General features: G+C 40.2%; 1 protein-coding gene across 2 annotated transcripts in view; it reads right to left on the bottom strand.

Annotated features, from left to right (window-relative positions):
• LOC109911671 (homeodomain-interacting protein kinase 3) overlaps nucleotides 1-21,920 on the bottom strand; it is a 166,737-nt gene that overhangs the window by 103,856 nt on the left and 40,961 nt on the right. For both annotated transcript variants that reach the window (XM_048606953.1, XM_048606952.1), the window contains exon 2: nucleotides 20,575-21,670. In XM_048606953.1, the coding sequence (XP_048462910.1) occupies nucleotides 20,575-21,668 (1,094 nt within the window). In that variant the 5' untranslated portion in view covers nucleotides 21,669-21,670. The remainder of the gene's footprint in view (nucleotides 1-20,574; nucleotides 21,671-21,920) is intronic.

Consider the following 21,920-nt stretch of genomic DNA (forward strand, 5'->3'; position numbering starts at 1 on the left):
GCAGAACTCTAAACAATGTTCAACTTCAGATATGATTTCCCAATTGGACAATATTTGCTCAATAATCCTGATTGCGCTGAGAATTATGCTGATAACACTAATTTAAGATTGTAACTCAGGTTCATAGTGGAAGCTACATATATCAATATATAGAACCCTGCTTTTACAGACAAAAAGAAGGCGCACATACATTGCTCCTGTTTCAATAAATGGGCAACAACCATCCTTTTGTCTATTCCTCAGGGCAAAGCCTTGACCAATCAGACTCCCTATCTGGCTAAAATTTAAACAAAGACTGACAGATAACTGCCAGTCATCATCGAACTGGTACATTCTCCAATGGCAATGCCTCTACCAAACAACAGGCCAACTAATCAGCCCTCTCTTCTTGTTCAGTATAAAAAAGTTGATTTTCTTTGCAATGATATTCTTGCAAATAGTCCTGATGAGCGCAAGATGAAAAACTTTGACAAAGCGTGTCTTTTTCAGCAATATTGAATTTGTGTACCATTTATTTAATATCAAATGACTCCAAACAAAAACTAAGACTACCTCACATTCAGTCATTAAGCTGTAATGCACAGATAATGCTACTGGAAACAGATCTTCAGAGAACTGTTGATATATTTACTGAGACTTATAATTAATATTCAGAAGACCAAAGTCCTCCATCTATCAGCTCCAAATGAACATGCACCAGTGCCAGCTCCACTGATTATGCTACATGATAAGTACTCAGAAATCGCGGAACGTTTCCAGCACCTTGGAAATTACCTTTCACAGAAAGGTGAAATTGACGAAGAAATCACCTGTAATCTGCTGCTGCAGCCTTTGGCCAACTGAGGAAGGGAGAGTGTGAAGGACACAATATCAAAATTGAAACCAAGCTCATGGTGTACCATGCAAGTTTAAAACATGTACAATATAAAGAGGTACCTCAACACATTAGGGTCATGCAATCAATACTGTCTGCAAAAGATCATACATATCAAATGGGAGGGCATACGCACCAACATCAGTGTCTTCTCATAAGCAAGTACCACAAACATTGAGGCTATGATCTTCCATCATCAGCTTCATTGGGTTAATCATATAATCCAGATATTGAGATTCAGGCTCTCAAAGCAGGTGTGAGTGGTGGAGGGGAGGCGGAGGCAGCAGAAAAACTGCTCTATGTCCAAACGTGACCGGTATTTGTTGATGTGTGGGTGGAGGGGGACGAAAGGTCTAGGCCTGAAACGTCAGCCTTTTTGCTCCTATGATGCTGCTTGGCCTGCTGTGTTCATCCAGCTCTGCACCTTGTTGTCTCTCAAAGCAGGTCTTTATCTCACTCAACTTCTTAACTTAATCAGGACAGATGCATAAAAGGACAGAGAAAGTGCTTTGAGGATGCGCTGAAAACCAAATGAAGAAATACAACAGTGACATCTACTCCTGGGAGACCATTGCCCTGGAATAAATAAGACAGAGGCAAATTCTGTGTGACAGATCTCAGCATTCTGAGATCTACTAAAAAGAAAATGAAAAGGAAAAGCAAAAGTCATGGAAAGAACAAGCCATGACTCAAACTAGCAACACAAAACCAGATATTCTTCATGTCATAAAATCTTCAGAACCTAAATCAGCCTCTCCAGATGCTTGGGAGGGATGACCAATAAATAATAGAAACAATGGGAGAATTGCCTTTATTATTTTTGATATGTTGAGAATAATGAGACCAAATCAGTTGATGATTAATATCGTTCATTTAACTGCTTATTATTTATTTGATTAGTCGTTAACAGTTTAAATAAGAGGCAATTATGTGATTTATCCAGTCAACCAACTGTGAAATATTGGATAAGTGTGAAATAAACATATTTGACCCTGTATTTCATTCCTGATTTGGATAGTTAATTAATGCAACATTATATACAGAGGTCTGAGGAAAGTCATTGGCCTGAAGTGTTAACACAGTTTGTCCCTCCACAGATGTTTCCTGTAGTGCTGAGCATTTTCAGCTTTTTATTTCAGATTTCTAACAACTGGAGTATTTTGTTTTTGTATTACAAAGATCATTTTTGTTTCTCATGTTTGAAGAAACCTTTTGTTTAAGCTGTAAAAGGTTGATTAACATGCCATTTGAGTTTTGGCATCTGGAAAATAATGGCAGATCAACATGCTAATATTGGTAAAACAGTGAATCTTCTGTGTTATTATTCCGATAAAAGGATTGTTAAGACAAATTTTCAACTTATGTGCTTATCCATTGTGCTTCTTTGTAAAGCACTGAATGGTTACCAGAAATTGACTCTTTAGATCTTTTATACACCTGCATTTCCATAGATCCTTAGAAATATATAATACATAAAGAGACAAGCACCTGTCCCGGCTGTATTGCAAAGGGATTTGAGTACAGAAGTAAAGATATCTTGCTTCAACTGGTCAGATCCTTGGTGACAGCTATCTGTAGTATTGTGTGCAGTGTTCATACCCTTACCCAAGAAAGGCTATGCTTTCTTTCAAGGAAATGCAGTGGAGGTTTACCAGACTGACTGCCAGAGTGGCGAGACTGTCCAACTGAGCATTAATTGATGAGACTGGGATTGTACTGTCTTGTGTGTAAAAGAGTGACAGGTGATCTCACCAAAGCCTTCAAAATTCATAAAAGGTTTGGATGTTTCCTGGTTGAGTTGTCTGGAATTTGCAGAAAAGGTGGTATTTCTTCACTAAAAAGAAATTCTCCATCCTAGAAGCTGTGGAAGCACAGTCATTGAGTATGTTCAAGACAGAGATCAATAGAGTTACAGATAATAATGACTTCAAGGGATATGATAATAGTCTGAGAAAATGCTGGTGAGGTAGATGATCAGATAAGCAGATTCTAGATTGGCAGAGCAGGCTCAAGGGATCAATGGTCTACTCCTGTTACTACGTCCCTTGTAAATATTTTCCATTCAAGTATGCATCCAATTCCTTTCTGAATGTTGCTATGGCACCCTTATAGACCATCACAACTCTCTGTACTAAGAAAAGCATAATTTCCTTTTTGGTTCTTTTCCAATTACATTAAAGTGATGTCCTCTAGTTTCTAGCCAGCCTGACAGTTTGGCACTGTCAACTTGGTCAGGTAGTCAAAACCCCTCCTAATGTTGAACACTACTATTAAATTTTCCTTTTCTTTGGTTTAGGAAAACAAATAAAAGCTTCTTCAGTCTCTCCAGATACTGGAAGTAACAGCAAACTTTAAGCCAAGTAACTTTAGCAAACCTCAAAACACTTCAGCAACATGTATAGTTGCCCTCCAAGTTGTGCAGAGCATGGCCTTGTTTACAGGAGTAGTCTATGATCTTGAATGTGAAGAAATGACTTGCATAATGATGTAACAACTTGAATTTAGACAACGCTTTTAAAACTATGAAACATCTCAATATCCCAAGATGCTTCACTGGACAATATAAAGCAAAAACTGACACTGATCCACGTGGGATGACGCAAAAACGGAAACTGCTGGAGAAGCTTAGTGGGTCTGGCAGCATTTGTGGAGAGAAAGCAGAGTTAATGTTTTGAGTCCGTTGTCACTTCTTCAGAACTCAAGTTCACTGGACATGAAAAGTTAACTCTGCTTTCTCTGCACAGATACAGTCAGACTTGCTGAGTTTCTCCACATTCAATCCTCAGTTCTTTGTTTTAGTTTAGTTTCCACGGGGGATAATGTCAAGTTTGCAGTTTTAAAGAAATACAGCAAAGTGCAGAGGCAAAGAGGTTTACAAAAGTTAGAAAGATACAGAGCGGAAAGGACATACTCTCCTCAAGTTCCTCACCGAAAGAACTGTAGATGCTGTAAATGAGGAACAAAAACAGACGTTGCTGAAAAAGCTTAAGATCTCCCTCTGGACACCCTGGTCCACTCTTCCTTCACCTCCAACACCCTCCCCCAACAGCTCCCAAGCACCTTCCCCTGCAACTGGTGAAGGTGCAACATGTGCCCATCTACCTCCTCCCTCCCCAGTATCCAAGGGCCCAAACATACCTTCCAGGTGAAGCAACACTTCACCTGTACTCCCCAGAATCTAGCGTACTGCATTCGCTGCTTACAGTGTGGTCTCCTCTACATTGGGGAAATGAAGCATAGACTGGGTGAGCGCTTCGCAGAACATCTACATTCTTCCCACAAAAAAGACCCTGAGCTACCTGTTGCCTGTCACTTTAACACACCTCCCTGTTCCCTGACCAACATCTCTGTCTCTGGCTTGTTGCAGTGTTTCAGCAAAGCTCAATGCAAGCTGGAAGAACAACACCTCATTTTCTTCTTGGGGACCCTGCAGCCCTCTGGACTCAATATCATGTTCAATAATTTTAGGGCCTAAACTCTCCCATGTCCTAGCCCCCTACCCCACACACCAGGCCTTGTTAACACATAGCCTGCCATTACACAATACCTATTGTTAGTCACTAACCGTCCCCATTAACAACTATTCACCCTCCTAGCCAGATCATTATCAACTCCTTTGTCTATCTAACTGCTCTTCTCTCTCTTCGGGCTCTATCCTGTCGTTTACTCCCTACCCCATCCCCCTCCCTATTTTCTGCATATAAACCGACATTTTCCCAGCTACCATCAGTTCTGGGAAAGGGTCACCGGACCCAAAACGTTAATTCTGATTTTTTTCTTCACAGATGCTGCCAGACCTGTTGAGCTTTTCCAGCAACTTCTGTTTATGTTTCTATCCTCAATAAACTTGAGGTCATGCAAAATTCTGCTGTCCATGCCCCTTATTCACATCAGATCCGATTCCCATACAAATACACAAACTAGGAACGTAAATAGGTCACTGAGTCGCCTGAGCCTAATTCATCAATCAATAAGTTCGTGGCTTAACTACTTACTCCACATTCCAACTTATTTTTGATATAATCTTATCCTAACCCTCCTCCCTTCTTATCAAGCCTCAGGGTCAAATGGTGGAAGCAGCCAAGAATATTCTGTAATAGTCAAAGTCCTGACTGAGGACTTCAACAGCAGATGAGCTGTGGCAGATTAGGTAATATTACAGCGATAAAAATAGGCTTAAACCTCATAACAATACCAAGGTACAATTCACTTGTACCATATGGATGACCATCCAGTGATTTTCCTGACTGCAGGCCCTCACAACAGCTGTTATACAATTTTACTTCTAAACTCTGCCCTCTCCTTTCACTGTTAGCTTCAGTCATGTTCAAATATTCCACCCATTATTAGCTTTGTTCATTATTTAACAAATCAGTGACATTTCCAAGCATGAATGGCAGAAGAAAACATCAGAGTGAACATGAATGCATGCACATACTCAGACATCCAAATTGGCATGCAATACATGGGCTCTAGGGCTCAGTGTACACACATTATTAATAAAGTGAAATATCACATAGGAGAGTGCATCTCATTTTAATGCAAAGCTAGGTTAATACAGTTTCCGCAGAACTAGAGCTGACCTAGGAATAGATCCGTAAGGAAGAACATGACTGGAGTAATACTTTCAGCCTCCAGTGAGGAGCAGAACCGTTTTCAAGTCAGTTTGATGTAGAAAGCTAACGTATCATAAATTGTCAATTGGACAACTTGCCTATAATTCCTCGCATTGTCATGATGAAAAGCATTTTTGATCATTGGCTTATTTTGTCACGCTATGTGCAGAGGAAACAGTTCCAGTCTGTTTAGGAATGCAATAAACTCCGAGCAAATGTCAATTTCAAACTCAGATTCAAAGAAAGGGGTGTATGAGAAAGGAAGAACTAGTCACTGATTTGAAATAACAGAATCGTGGATAGTTTTCTTGTAACATTTTCTTGATTGGTAGGTCTGTTCGAGGTCAACCGATAGTTTTAAATTTCTTTTGTCCCAGTCCAATTCTGAAAGTGCTTTGAACCATTCTGTATAAAGCCATGACAATGAAACTGCAGCAATGAAACACTGCAGCAGATTAGTATTCAAGAGATCTGTGTCAGGATAACTAGTTTTCAAATATAGCACAACCGACAGGGCTATGTTATTTTCCACCAGTTCAAGGTAGAGTAATTTATTAGTGTAAATCTTTGGTTTATCATTATGGTTATTCACTTGTCCACTCACTTTGGTCATTTTACAACTAAGCTAATGGTTCTGCAGACTGCTTTCTGTACTTTAAAACAGAGGTGATCACACAAGGCATTAATAATATTTTTAAGTATTGTTCTACCATTACAAATGTAAATAGTGAAGAGGTTATTTTTGCATTTTCAGTAAAAATATGCTGCTTTTACAAAGCTGCAGTGAAAGTCAGTTCAGCAACTCAGTTAATGAGCAACTAGCAATTCATTTGCATTTTTAGTAAGCTGATCATCATACTGCAGGCAAAAGACTTAGAAGGACAGAAAATTTACAGTGCAGAAAGAGGTCATTTGGTCCACTGTGTCTGCGCCAACTGGGAAAGAGCTTTCAGCCTAATCCACTTTCCAGCTCTTGGTCTGTAGATCTTTAGGTTCCAGTACTTCCAAGTAAAAGGTAAAGTTGCTATAGTCTTAGCAGATCATCGGCTGCCTTCTCATTAGGCAGATTTATGACTGGTGGTGTTTTAACCAAAGGGTCACCAAGCAAGGAGAATGGTTGAGAGTGAGAGTCCTTCATGGTAACCTCAGCTGTTGGAATTGACTGTTGGAACACTGTTGGCTTTACTCTGCATCACAAACCAGCCATTCAGCTAACCAACCTCCTATTTTCAGTTGTAATGAGGGTATATACCCCTGCTACTCAAAGAAACTCCCCACTACTCTGTTCCAATATTTCTGTTGATTATGTTAAGTCAATATCTTTTAAACCATTTTTCTCTCATTCCCCACTTCAAACTCATTTTAGAACGTTTCAGTAGAGTCAGTTTAAAAAGCAATTCTTTTGAATATGTTTTAATACTCTGCTAAAATATGTCGTTAGAATTTGAACTGAATGTTGCTCATTGAAGAGTCTAATCACAAGCCTCCATATTCATTTTCAGAGCATACTCTGTGAATATTTATACATCGTGAACTCTAAGTTGGTAACAAATAAGGGGATTGAAATGGTGAACACAAATGAATGATTTAGCAGTCGCACCAATCCTTGAGCTACCTAATTGTCTTGGAACATGCTCCCAGTGTACAGATGTGATTATTATATTCACAATTTGCACTGTTCAACAATTTTTAATCAGGATGGCAGATTTGCAAAAGGGAGTCACGCAATCGGAATAGAATTGGTAGCAAAATGCCCAATTTCGGGAGCAGTGAAATTCTCCACAATCTGCTGTTCCTCTCCGCTTATGGTCATAACGGGCCCTGGACTTCAGTTGGACAGCGATAGACAGAGAATATAGTTTGAAACAAAAATAGAAATTGCTGGAGAAAGTCAGAAGAGTTCTGAAGAAGGATTATTGGACTCGAAACACTAACTGTAACACACGAAAATATAGCAAATTCCTACAAATGCTGGAAATCTTAAATAAAAACAGAAGGCACTGGAGAAACTCAGCCATCTAGCAGCATCTGTAGAAAGAAGCTCTCCCTGCACAGATGCTGCCAGACCTGCTGAGTTTCTCTAGTACTTCCTGGTTTTTATCTACTGACTCGCATGCTGGGAGGTCAAACCAAGTACAACACAATTTGCAAACTATATTGACATCAGCATGCTCTGGACTCTTATCACCTCTCTCTCTTTCACTCACAATCTTACGTGCACTCAAGCTCATTATGAAACAACTCGACCTTGAGCATGTTAAAGAGCACTTCAGTATTTACTTCTGGCTTCTTTCACCTTTCCAGCTAGCCACTCTCACCAGCTGTCAAACAGCAAAGAACAACATCATATCCCACCCCCTACTGCTCCTCATAGCTTGACAATCAACCGCTTTCTATTTTAAGCCAGCATGTCATGCTCCAACAATTCAAACTTGGGTTCAAAGAACCATACCTGCAAGCATCTAAAATGAAAAAGTTTTGAAGCACTGAGAAAATCAGCCAGCTGGCCAGACGATGGAAATAGAACTCTTCCGGTTTACATCCCTGAAAATCTAGCGTGCTTTGACAGCAAGAAAAGGACTGTTCATTTTTCACCAGGAAAATAATGGAAAATTACAGGGTTGCTCAAGACGCCACAGAGAAGTGCTACCAAAGCATCTGTTTCATGAATTCTTCACATAGCTCAAAACTGTTTGTACTTATTTGGTAAAACAAGATGGATGGATTTGAGAGGACAGCGTTATTGTACTTGCAACAGTTTCAATGTAAGAAAAAAGGCCACATTTGCATTATACAAAATGCACGTTCTCATTTTATTGTGCCTAATCCAGAGAGTTCAAACTGCATGTCCCACAGATATATTTCAAAGGATCATAGAGTTATACAGCACAGAAGCAGACCCTTCGGTCCAATTTATCCCATTTGCCAGCATTTGGCCCATATCCCTCAAAATCCTTCCAGATGCCTTTTAAATGTTGTAATTGTACCAGCCTCCCCACTTCCTCTGGCAACTCATTCCATACATGCACCATCTTCAGCGTGAAAAAGTGCCCCTTAGATCCCTTTCAAATCTTTCCCCTCTCACCGTAAACCTATGCCCTCTAGTTTTGGACTCCCCTACCCTGGGAAACAGACCTTGCCTATTTACCCTATCCATGCCCCTCATGATCTATAACAAGGAGACCAGAATTGCACACCAGTATTCCAAAAGTGGCCTAACCAATGTCCTGTGCAGCTGCAATATGACATCCCAACTCCTATACTAAATGCACTGACCAATAAAGGCAAGTGTACCAAATGTCTTCTTCACTATCCTGTCTACCTGTGACTCCACCTTCAGGGATCTATGAGCCTGCACCCCAAGGTCTCATTGCTCAGCAACACTCCCCAGGACCCTACCATTAAGTGGTATAAGTCCTGCCCTGATTCGCCTTTCCAAAATGCAGCACCTCACATTTATCTAAATTAAAATCCATCTGCCACTCCTTGGTCCATCAGACCATCTAATCAAGGTCCCACTGCACTCTGAGTTAACCTTGTTCACTGTCCACTACACCATGAATTTTGGTGTCATCTGCAAACTTACTAACGTTACTGCTATATTCACATCATAAAAAGCATTGAATCCAGCAACAATCCTTACAGCACACCTCAGGTCACAGACCTCCAGTCTGAAAAACAACCCTCCAGCACCCTCTGTCTCGTACCTTCAAGCCAATTTTACATACAAATAGATAGTTCAGCCTAGATTTCAATGTAATCTAACTTCGTTAACCAGTCTACCCAGCGGAACCTTGCTGAATGTCTTGCTGAAATCCATGTAGACAATGTCCACCGCTCTGCCTTTATCGATCTTGTCATTTCTTCAAAAAACTCAATCAAGTTAGTGAGATGTGATTTCACTTGCAGAAATTCATGTTGACGATCCCTAATCAGTCATGATCAATTAAGTGCTGATTTTTGTTTTTTTTAAGTTTACATTCCATTTTGAGGTTCAATCAATTATTGAGATTAAATACCAATTGCTGCCTTGGACTTGGCACTGCCAAAGTTCATAACTACTGCACAGAAAAATAACTGGGAGGCAGGTCACACATCTAATAAAGCAAAGTTCTCATTTGTCACGTGGTTTTGTGCCTCCACCCAAGAGTTAGAGTTCAAGACAACTAATTGAGGAGAAGGCAAAGTCCAGAACTGTCTTCAGGCTAGGGCTTCTTTGTAAAACTGTTTCTTTTACATTAAGAGTAAATACTAATATTCAGAGACATATTAATCTTACTGGAATATTTTTCAAAAGACTGTTTCATAAATTCTACCACCTATTGCTAGCTGGTTAACTCCACACGCTTCTTTGCATACGTTTCCAACTTTTTCACTTTATCTTCCAATCTATCCAACTTCACTTACTATATGCTTTTACACCCAGAAAGGGATAGTTCCATGATATTACTGCAAGGGGCTTCAAAGTCAAAAAACCTTTATGCAGCTGGTATCATGCCACCCCCTCAGGTAAACAATGCCTACTTTCTAAGTGAGTATACTAACACATGATCTTCCATATTTCTTCACTCAAGGGGGTTGTGAATCTTTGAAATTTTCTACCTTAGAATGTTGCAGATGCTCAGTCATTGAGTACATTCAAGATCAAAATGACAGATTCTTAAACACTAAGGGAATCAAGGGAAATGGAAATAGGACATGAAAGTGAAGTTGAGGCAGAAGATCACCTGTGATTTTACTGGATAGACAAGCACGTGTGATGAACCAAATAGCTAACTTCTGTTGAAAAGATAAGCATTATCCAATTAAAATCATAGACTAAGTATAGATTAATCATGCATTATTTAGAAGCTTCAATTTTTTTTCCTTTTTAGCTTCAGGCATACTGATATCTGAAAGACATTACACAGGATTGGAAATAATATATAATCACTGAACACTCAGGTAGACAGAGACATGGTGAGAATAACATAGAAATAATAGGAACAAGAATAGGCCATTGAACCCCTGAGGCCTTCATCACCATTCAATTAGATTCTGGCTGATTTGCTAACATAAGTAAGGTTAAGTGTAGCTTGGCATGTTATGAGAATTACAATTTGGCTCACAAATTCAAATTCTGGTTTAACCTTTTTCACATGTAATTGAGAAATCAAGGTTAAAAGGCAAGGGCCAAAGTGCTGGATGCAAACAAGATTAAAAAATGGAAGGCAACGACAGTCAGGAAGTGATAACTTAGCTAAGATTTGGATTTTGACTTAGGAATTTTGGGAAAGGTATAGTATATTTTCCCACAGATGGAAGTCTAGAAAACATGTTAGAATAGAAAGTAATGCAGTAATTTCAAAATTGAGACCACAGAACCATAGCAATTACAGCACAGGGGTACAGCACAGGGGTAGGCAAGGATGGCACTAAGCTATTCTCAACCCATTTTTAAACGTTCTTCAAAATCAATACGTCTAAAATACATATACAGATCGTTTGAAAGTATATTCTAATCACAGCCTCAATCAGCGATTATGAAATAGCATTCCATTTTGTATTGCCCATCTGGTAATAATCCCGAGCTTGTGCCCCAGCATTGCCAATTTGCAAACTGATAGAGCCAGCCTGTCAACACATTCCATCTCAAAACCTTGTATAATGCTTTAAGCCTCCACAAGTTCTCTCTTAACTCTTCTTTTTCTTGGCAACAATAAGCACTCAAATTTGTTCAGTTTCAGGGAGGCTGCTCTTTAGATTTTCCATAGAACTGCAAATTGTTGTTGGAAAGGATGGAAGAAATGTGATGCAGCATACTTGCAGAAGGTTGGGATGAAGAAAGTTTGAAGGAATTAGTTAACAGGCAACAAACTTTCTTGCCTATTGCCATGGTGCATGAAGGAAGCCGCAGAAGTCCCTTCCTAGATATGGATGCAGGGTAGAGTGCAACAGCACAGAAAGAGGCCATCCGCTCAAAAAGTCCATGCTTATTCCTGCGCAGCAATCCAATTAGTCCTATTCCCATTACCCAACAAGTTTATTTGGTACAGGTGCCTTTCTAATTTTGTTTGTGAAATCATTGATTGTCACCCTCATGAGCAGCAAGTCAAGTTATTACATGTGACTGCATGATAAATACTTTCTCACCCAACTCTCCTCTCCCATACCTCTTGCTCAAAACCCTAAATCTGTGTCTCTTAGTCCACAGCTAACAAGAACAATTTTTCCTCGCCTACCATATCCAGAACTGTCATAAATTTATTTAGCTTTATCCTGTCAATCAACCAGTCAAACAGGTTGCTAAATTCCCTTATCCCTGGAACTACACTGTTTAGTCTTCTCCACACTCTCTGATGGACCCTTGTGTCCTTCCTAAACTGTGATGACCAGAATGGACAAAATACTCCAGCTGTGATATAACCATAAAGGCTGTGAAATATATAGGCAGCAACTCCTTCCTGAACTAAACATTTTCACTAATAATTGAAGACAAGAAAAGATCTGATCAGCTTTTACAACGCCAGGATGCACCAAAGCACTTCACAACCAGGAAGTTTTTGAAGAATGGTCACTGTGGTTATGTAGCAGCCATTTTACACTCAGTAAGAACCCACAAACAGTAATTAAATAAATGGAGATAACCTATGTTTAACCATGTTGCTTCAGGATTAAATTTTTGTTGGAATACCAAAATGACATTCATGCAATTAATTGAAAAATGAGGCGATATAATCAGAGTCATTCAGCATGAGAACAGACCATTCGGTCCAACTCATCCATGCTGATGAGATATCTTAAATAAATCTAGGCCCATGTGCCAGCATTTGGCCCAAATCCCTTTAAATCCTTCCCATTCATATAGCCATCCAGATGCTTTTAAACAGTTGTAATTGTATCAGCCTCCACCACTTCCCTCAGGCATCTTATTCCATTCACGTACCATCCTTTGCATGAAAAGGTTGCCCCTTAGATCTCTTTTAAATCTTTCCCCTCTCACCTTAAACCTCTGCCCTGTAATTTTGGACTCCCTTATCCTTGGAAAAAGACTTGGCTATTCACCCTATCCATGCCCCTCAAGATTTTATAAACCTCTATAGTCACCCCTCAGCTTCCGACACTGCAGAGAATATAGCTCCAGTCTATTCAGTCTCTCCCTTTAACTCAAACCCTCCAATCCTGGCAACATCCTTGTAAATCTTTTCTGAACCCTTTCAAGTTTAACAACACCTTTCCCACAGCACGGAGACCAGATTGAATGTAGTATTCCAAAAGTGGCCTAACCAATGTCCTGTACAGCTGCAACATGACCTCCCAACTCCTATACTCAATGCACTGACTGATGGATGCAAGCGTACCAAATGCCTTCTCCACTACCCTGTGTAAACAAGGCTTCAATTTAAGGTTGTACCTGAAAAAACGGTGCTGCACTCCTTCAGAGGGAATGGAAGAGAGGAAAGAAAGGGGAAGAAGGCTAGTTGGGTAGGCAAGAAGGAAAGGGGAAGGGAGAGAGTGGAAAGAAAGAAAGTAGGTAGAGACAGGCAAAGAATAGAGAGAAATGGAAAGTAGTAAAGTAAGGGAGGGATGATAGTGCAGGAAAAAGCATGTTAAAAGGGGAAAAGGCAGGAAGGGAAAAGGGGAGAAAGCACGGTGGGGAGAGTTGAAGTCAGGAAAATAAAGCAAGAGGAGAAAAGCACAATGTAGAGGACAAACAGGGAGGAAGGGTGAGATGAAGAAAATGAGGAGGGACAAATAAGATTTTGTACAATCTGTTACTGATCCACTTTCATTCATGGTTTTGAAGGCTGATGTGCATTTTCAAATTGAACTGTTCAGTGCAGTTCTGTCTTCAAGATACTGGTTTGGATTTTATCACATTGACAAGATTGCTTACAGATTTGGAATGAGAACCTCTGGAGTGGTTTATATTTCAGGGAAGCTTACAGCTTCTGTAACTACACATTGTTTACTAGACAACATTCATAGCCCTTTTCGCAAATTATCACTTGGACGTTAGGTAGGAATACCCTGGTTGAATTCACAAGAATGCCAGAGATGTTTTTCAATTCGCCTACAAATCTAAATTAATTTTATCCTTGAAATTAGTTTTCATAACGGGAGATACTTCAAAGAATAAAAATTTTGCTCTTCTGCGCAATTATAATTTCTCAATGTACAAAATCCATGAAATGACACAAGGGAGATACACAATCAAGTATAAAGAGTTGAGGTTGGGTGGGGGACTGAAAACACTTCTGGGATTTAAAGCAGAGAGAAGTGGGGGAACCTAAATCATCCCTTAACAATTAAATTGAGGATGAACAGGTGAAACATTGCAGCTCTTAAGTTTGCGGGCAGCTGGAAAAATCTCACTGCATATTGTGCAAACCTAATTTGGTAGCGGAGTGTTACTGGAAGATTTGACACTTCATGGACTGAGAACCAACACTGTGAATTATGGCTTTTAAAAACTGCTTAGAAATTACTCTACTCGCAGAATCCTATAGGTCAGCATGGGTCAAATTCTCTTTGGGATTCATAAGAAAATCAATTGAATGAAAGTTGGTAACAAACTGCAATTTTGTAATTCTTGGAAACAACTTTGCCTGATGTGAGATTATTCCATGCCTGTCTGATTGGTTTTACAATTCTTGATCATGTGTCATGGTACACGAACAGGAAGAGTTTGGAGGGATGTGGGCCAAATGCTGGCAAATGGGACGAGATTAATTGAGGATATTTGGTCGGCATGCACGAATTGGACTGAAAGGTCTGTTTCCGTACTGTACAACTCTATGACTCTATGATCAAATCCACAACCTAAGGCAATACTCAGCTATCCTGGTGGATTGGATTTTCTAAGGAGTGGCAATCACCTGTCAGATTGACATTCCTCATAAAATCCATCCCACTAGGTTAGCTAAATATGACCATAGACAGACTGCCACTCTCCTTCTACTTTTACCTGAAAAGAAGAGCTCTGCATATCTGACAGAAAATTCTGATCCTGCAGAACTCTGGAACATAACTTAAATTGAACTGTATCCTTGTAGTAGAGAATAATTGAAGGAATGCAAACCATGCTCCCTTTTGCATGACAGTAGTTGCCATAATATTTAAAGATACAGCCACTTGACAGCGCCAACGGAAGGTTACGTATATAAGGTAAGTTTGAGGCGAAGGTGCCCAGTGGGTAAGAAGTACAATGCTAGGGCGCAAAGTGAGTAAGGTGCCAACTGAGTGATTGAGTGTTCGTGGTAGATTGGGATGGAGAGGGGATGGGGCTGTCAAAGTCTGCGTAAAGTGGATGTTGTCCTGTTCCAGAGGGGAAAGTGAGGAATGTCAGATCTAGAGGTAGGGTTTGGGGTGTGGAAGGAATCTGGAGAAGACATAGATAGGGGTGTGTGAATGGTAAGTTAGGAAGGTCACTTTAGAAGGGTCCTTACCCAAGATTTAGGTTTTTAATAGTCTAAATTTTCCTTAAAACATATTTGCAGTAGAACTCTCTGAATTCTCCGAATGAAACGGATACTTCCAGCGGGTTCCAGACACAGGGGAATTGCCCATTGGGATCTTCAATTCCTTGGGCAAGTCCCTCGGAGTTTGCTACAACTGGGGATTCCACAGAATCCCAAAAGACAACTGCCATTTCTGCTGAAGTGATAATTATCTAGCTATTGAAAAATCTGGACCAGTATCTTTAAAACCTGAAATTTCATGAAAAAATAGATTTTAACGAATACCTAGTACTTTTAGGTGGAGATTTCAAAGTAGCTCCTTGAAGGCAAATGCAGGCTGAAGGAGGATAGGTGAATAAGAATCTCCCAATATAGAGGTATCAGAAAACTGCCCTCAGTTACTAGATCTGCTTTCAATTGGTTTGCTAGCTGCTGGGCTCATGCAATCTCCTTACAAACATGTTTTGCACAACACTCAATGTGATTACATTGAATCACGAGAAGTCAAATGACTTTCCATTAGTCAAGTTCAGCTTTGCTTTTGAAGTAGCTGCTTGTCACTCACTGCCTTGAATGCTGAAGGCAGAATCCAGCATCACCATCCATTATAGTTACTGCAGCAAACCCTGTTGGTCAATCCATTATGGTACATTAACAAACTAAAAATAAAGGAAGGTCTGGGCTTGATCTATACCATTCAGTGAGACTGTGGAACAGGGACAATCATAAACACTCTTCAGCAGTGATGGTTTGGAGAAAACAAACAGGCAAGAGTGCTTATTCCTAACAATTGTAGAGAACTGGAAATGAAATAATTTGGATCTCCACTTGTACTGCTCCAGAACATTTCACTTACAAGGCATTTTGCAAATGAAAAGGGTATTCACATAAAAATTCAGAAGTTGGGAGTGTCTGGAGGTTGAATAAAGAAATACTGCAGAAAGATTTAAACATCAAGTGTCAATATAACCAAAATTAAAATCTTTCCCAATAAAAACTTGAACCTGGTGGCATCACGAGACTCTCTCTCCCTCTGCTGAGTCCCCCCATTTTGTACAATACAGATCAACAGTTCAACCCAAAACTACTGCAAGGTTAAACTTCAATTGCTAATTTTTATAGATTGGGGGGAGTGGGGGTGTCAGTTAGCTCAGTTGACTAGATGGCTGGTTTGTGATGCAAAGTGATGTCAACAGCATGGAATCAATTCCCATACTGGCTGAGGTTACCATGAAGGACTCTCCTCCTCAACCTTTCCCCTTGTCCAAGGTAGGTGATCCTCAGGTTAAAACACCACCATCTGTCTTTCTCTAGCAAGAGAGCAGCCTTATGGTCTGATCAGACTAGGCAACTTTACCTTACTTATACATTGAAAAGATTAAGTAAAAATGGATTTAAACTTCCTGTTAAATCAGCTCAGGAGATCTTTCAGAACACTTCCATAAAATGGAAAATGCTGGTTTATAAAGGCTGATATCCAAGCTGATAAAAGCCATTAGTTATTCAAATCAGCTGCAAAGCTGATCATGCTTTCATATTCAAACTACATTGTAACACGCTAACAATTCTCATTTCCCTCTTCAATCACTCACCTCCATCTGGCCAACCACATACTGAAAGTTGGGTTAACGCTCACTCCTATAAAACAACAGCTTTCTTTCACCTGCATAAGTGGTTAAATTTCTAACACAGCAACCTGACACAGTTCTGAGTTTTGTGGAAGAGTAATCTGAATGGTGGTGTTGCAGGAAATGAAAACAGCTTCAGGCTCAGTAATGATGGACCTAGAAGATCCAATAACTGTTCATGTTGTCAAACTTCACCAATAATGGGCAACAATTTGAGACCAGTTACTGGAGGATGAGCAATGCCAGTGTGACATAACCAGCGAGAAACCAAAGTTTTTGACATGGGATGGATTAAAATTTACTGTAAAAAAGTACAAAGTTTTTGAGGCTGAGATACACACGTTTGGAACTAGCAGGCAATTGAAAAATCTTATATCCTGAACTCCAAAGGTGTTTACATACAGTCCACAGTTCAGACGATGGTTCATCACTATTAACCAAACAAAAATTAGGAGACAGGCAATAAATGCTGACCTAGCCAGTGACTCACACAATCCTGTGAATGAATAAATAAAAGAAAAACATGACTTTTGATTTACGAGAAACTGTGACCAGAGCCCTGAAACCTTGATGAAGAACAAGTTGTGAGGGGACTTAATCCTAATAGGACAGAAACTGCAGTAATGGAGGACAAAAACATCCATCTCATCCAGTTCCTTCAACAGACTGCTGGCAAACATTTAACCTTTTTAATATTTGTGCCACTGGAATTTTCCTGAACCTTGTCCACAATGCACAAACAATTGAGTTGCCTTCGAACTACTACACCTTAGGTCACTGGCTTGAATTTTGTTGGAAAGGGGCTGCTCCAATTGTAGGCCAGACACCCTGATCTGTCAGTTCAAACAACTCGGGATATATATATGAAATGAAGGGCATGTTAAATTAAACTTTGCAAGTCTGGTACTCCATTCCATGATACAGTATGTGGCCCACAAGGCAACAGTTCAGACACTCTTTGTTGGACAGTTTTGAGGGACTGTGACAAGCTTCTAAAAGAAAATTTGTTTTCATAAAATGAAGACAGAAGCTGACAGAATTCTGCTTCCACCTTTACCTTGATTGGAGGCTGCAATGACAATTACAAGCCATTTGATTGTGCAGGAGCTAATGCAGTTTATTTGTCCTTGCAGGATGGATATACAGGTTTTAATGGTCAGAGATATGTTGTGTTATTGTTTAGTGACGTAAGAGCATAACGACTTCACTGCATGAGTCACTTGACGTAAATCACTTTTCTCACCTTCAAAAGGAAGGTTATTACAAGCAGCAATCAGTATAATGCAGCTTGAACATTCAGGGCCAGGTCCTGTACAAACTTTCCAGTTCACCAAGGGCAAATTCAAATGCAGGCAGAATAATCTGAACAGGGCAGCTTGTCCATTCCCAAGTTAATTGTGACACTACATAACATGCACTGAGGTGCAACGATGGAAAATGTGCAGTTTATCTGAAAGCACACCAGGAGTTCCCCAACACTTCCAACACAGTTTGCTTACCAAGTTCTTCAAACCTGTGCGTAGAAAGTAGGTCAATCGTGGGTGACATTGAATTGAAATCATCAGTTCTGGCTGATGGACATCAGACTAACAGGAGTTTCCTGTTCGAGATTAGACAATCGGGACCTAAAATCAAAGCCTTGTCTGCTCTCTCAGATATAAAAAGGAAAGACTTGGCTACAAAGTGCTTCAGGACATCCTGAGGTCAGGATAAATTTAAATTATAAATTTGAACTATAAATTCAAGTTTAAAAAAGTGCTTTAGTGGGCAGAGTAGCAAGCATTATGACCATATTAGCACAGAAACTTTGCCCGTGTCTCAGGACAGGTATATCTCCTTAATTCTTAAAGCTTTTTCAAGGAAATTCCTTCCTACTGGTGGTGCATTTCCCAACTATGTTGCATATTGTCAAAACTCCTATTCCATTCCTAAAATTTCCAGTCAATCAATCACAGCGTAAAAATTCAGAAGGAAACACACATTTACAAAAACCGAAAGAACTGCGGATGCTGCAAATCAGGAAAAAAACAGAAGATGCTGGAGAAGCTCATCAGGTCTGGCAGCATCTGTGAAAAGAAAATCAGAATTAACATTTCAGGAAGTGTTTTCTCTTCACAGATGTTTCCAGACCTGCTGAGCTTTTACCGCAATTTTTGTTTTTGTTCATAGATTTATAAATCATCTACTCATGCCTCTCAGATACATTTCAGAGTGCTTATGTGCCATAAATACAGTGATTTGTGTGACGAAAGTGGAGCCGGTTAGCACACAGGAAGAAGATCCCACAAACATCAATTTAGCTGTTGACTCACTTATTTTGGATTTTTTACGCACCCAAAAGTCTCACTCAAGAGAAACAAAATCTAGTGCACTCACAGTCTCTCAGCATCTCCTCTTTAAATTCTCTGCAACCAAAAAAATTCACTAACATATTGTTAGGGAGAGACAATCCTGAGGTCTCACATAGAACTAAAGCACGGACTTCCCACTGTGGCCATGGCCAGTTCCCCAAATTCAACTTATCCCAACAGAAAGCAAAAATACAAATGGACAACTACATAAACACTGCTAGGAATACTGCATATTCCAAAGCATTGCTCAGTTAGTAAGAAAATACTATGTTTAGTGAAGTCTGCATTATTATACCATGTCATGCACACATCACATTTTGCGTGACTCTTTAAGGGTACACAATTAAGCTAAGGTGAACATGCCAAATCCTGAAGTTAAGGAGAAAGCCATCTGGAGATTACAGTTGTTTGTATAACTATGGCTTCTCCTCAAAATTAGAAGAACGTTGCTGGAAAGGATTGGGTTCTTCCCTTCTTCTCTCTTGTACTTTTTTATACACTGTATAGAAATGTTCAAGTGTGGCACCCAAATTGTTTGGAGAGATAAACTGGATGGATGGATGGACAGAGTGGCTAAGACTCTCAGTTCTCTAAATATAATCATTTGACATTGAGAGGTTAGCTGGCACAGGTGAAAAGTGTTGTGTAGCTGTTTTCCAGGAATTTCTTTTTTAACTTCCACATCAGTGCCAAGAACATCACAGTGCTGCAAGGAATCGTCAACTCCTGGGAATCCCTCCATAATACAGAAAGTCATTGCCTCATCCCACCGACAGTACATCTCAAAACTAAATCTTCACCTCTTCAGCAGCCTCCTATTAAAAAAAATGTGATCCCCTCCTCATCATTTTAACATCAGTGAAACTAGAGTGAAATGTACAACAAATCCCTCTGTGCTAGTCTTCTCTTGCTATATTTTTGTCCTGGGTGACAGTGTGCGGAAAAAAAGCACAATTCGAAAATCCACTTTTTCTGAGGCACTGGTAGACCAGTTAAACTGTTAACTTAGCACTGTCATTCCATTCCAATTTTCAGTATAGTTTGAAGATCCATAAACAGATATATTAATCCTGAAAATTGGCAATTCAGTCTGATGGGTTCAATTTTCATCTCAAAACTCCACCACTCCCAATGGCACGGAGATAAATGCCACAAGTATAGTTGGATTACGATCATTACCCACTCCCCAAGGCCCAAATCAGCTCATTTCATGCAAACCTGACTTGTCCAGTCTTTATGATGCCAAAGTGCAGATTTTTTTCCCCATAGAAATATATCTGAGAAACACTGCAGTTTCAGATCCACCCATTATGAGCAGGGGGTAAAAAACTCCTCCAGCTGCTGCCAGGAAATTCAAATTTGATGTGTAAACACAGGGGAGAGAAATCTGTCACTTCCAAATCAATCAGTGCAGAGGGTTATAGGAAAGAAGAGTGCAACCCTAATCAAACTGGAGGACCATTGCAAACTCAGTACAAACTTCAATCAAAATCTTTACAAAACTCAAGAATGTCATACAGCCATCCATTTCTTTTTTCTCTATCTCTTGGAATCATATACTGGGCTATAAAACTAAATCTAGATGATTTCAACCTGTTTTAATGTGTTCAGTCTGTAATGGTTCCTGGTTCGATCAGCTGAGAGTTCACAGACACATTCACTCACCTGTAGTACCTCGATTGCAAATATGTGGAACACACAGCTTTGGACACGTGGCTGGCTGACCCGAAGTCGATTACTTTCACCCTGTAAGGCTGCCGGATGGGATCAACCAGCATGATATTCTCCGGTTTGAGGTCTGCATGGATTAAACCAAGGCTCTTTAGTTTATTCAGTGCAGTGGCCACCTGCTGGAGGATTGGCCTGATCACCTTTAGGGGCAATGGACTAAACTTGTTCTGCTTTAGAAAGTCATATAAGTTCTGTTCCAACATCTCAAACACCAAACACGTATGATTCCGATGCTGAAAGCACTCGTAGGCACGCACAAAGTTAAACTCATCCGCATTTTCGTTGCTCAGTCGTGCCAGGATACTGACTTCAATTTGCCCCTGCCGTGCGTAAGAGGGATGATTTTTCAAAATCTTTATCGCCACTATCTCGTTTGTCCCACGCTTCCAACATTTCACCACTTGGCCAAAGGTCCCACGTCCAAGGAAGTCAAGGACCTCATATGTGTTCTTCATTGAGCACAGAACTTCATGCTGCATCAGATGGTAATCACCATCACCACTCGCACTGTTCTGCTTTGAGGCAGTAGTCACCACAGTGACCGGATTCCCCACACCCGTCTGTAACATTGCCGGCATTATAGACAGCTCGTCCACAATCTGCATGGCACTACCTCGATTGTCCAGCTCCTCACTTTTTCTCTTCAGTCCACATTTCTGGTAGCTCTCTAGCGAGGTTAGACTGCTACCTGGCCTCTCGCCCTGGGGTGCCACCGCCAATGGTTGCTGCTGCGCCTGCGCTGCTGTGACCTTGGTGGCACAAGATGGGTTCAATGCAATGGCACTTGCTGCCACCACAATATTCTGTCCACGAGGTCTCCCAATGGAATTCTTCAACTGAAAGGAAGAATTAACTACATGTGATGGGTGGGCAACTCCAAGGTTCCGTCCGTTCACATAAGTACGCGGACAAGTTCTCTCATGGTACGCACAACTACTTGGCTCGACTTTCAATTTTTTCACACTACAAAAGGCACTTGTCTGAGTTTGATAAATGCGTGGTGGGCAGACCAAAACCTGTGAGGCCATACCTGTGTGAACAAAAAAAGAAAGATTAATAATAATGCAAAAAAGCGCAAACTGTACCCATTAACACACAAAAAAAAATCACATAAGAAGGCCCTGACCTATGACTCATATCAATCCCTGACTCAAATCTTAGATAATCAAGTTCCAAGTGCCTTTAATTTGACCAACCTCAGCAACTGACTGCTGAACAGAATGTCACATGGAAAGACAGAAAGATGGACATTGTCAAAAATAGTTTCTTGGGATAAAATG

This window comes from Rhincodon typus, chromosome 17 (assembly GCF_021869965.1).
Source record: "Rhincodon typus isolate 14 chromosome 17, sRhiTyp1.1, whole genome shotgun sequence".
NCBI lineage: Eukaryota > Metazoa > Chordata > Chondrichthyes > Orectolobiformes > Rhincodontidae > Rhincodon > Rhincodon typus.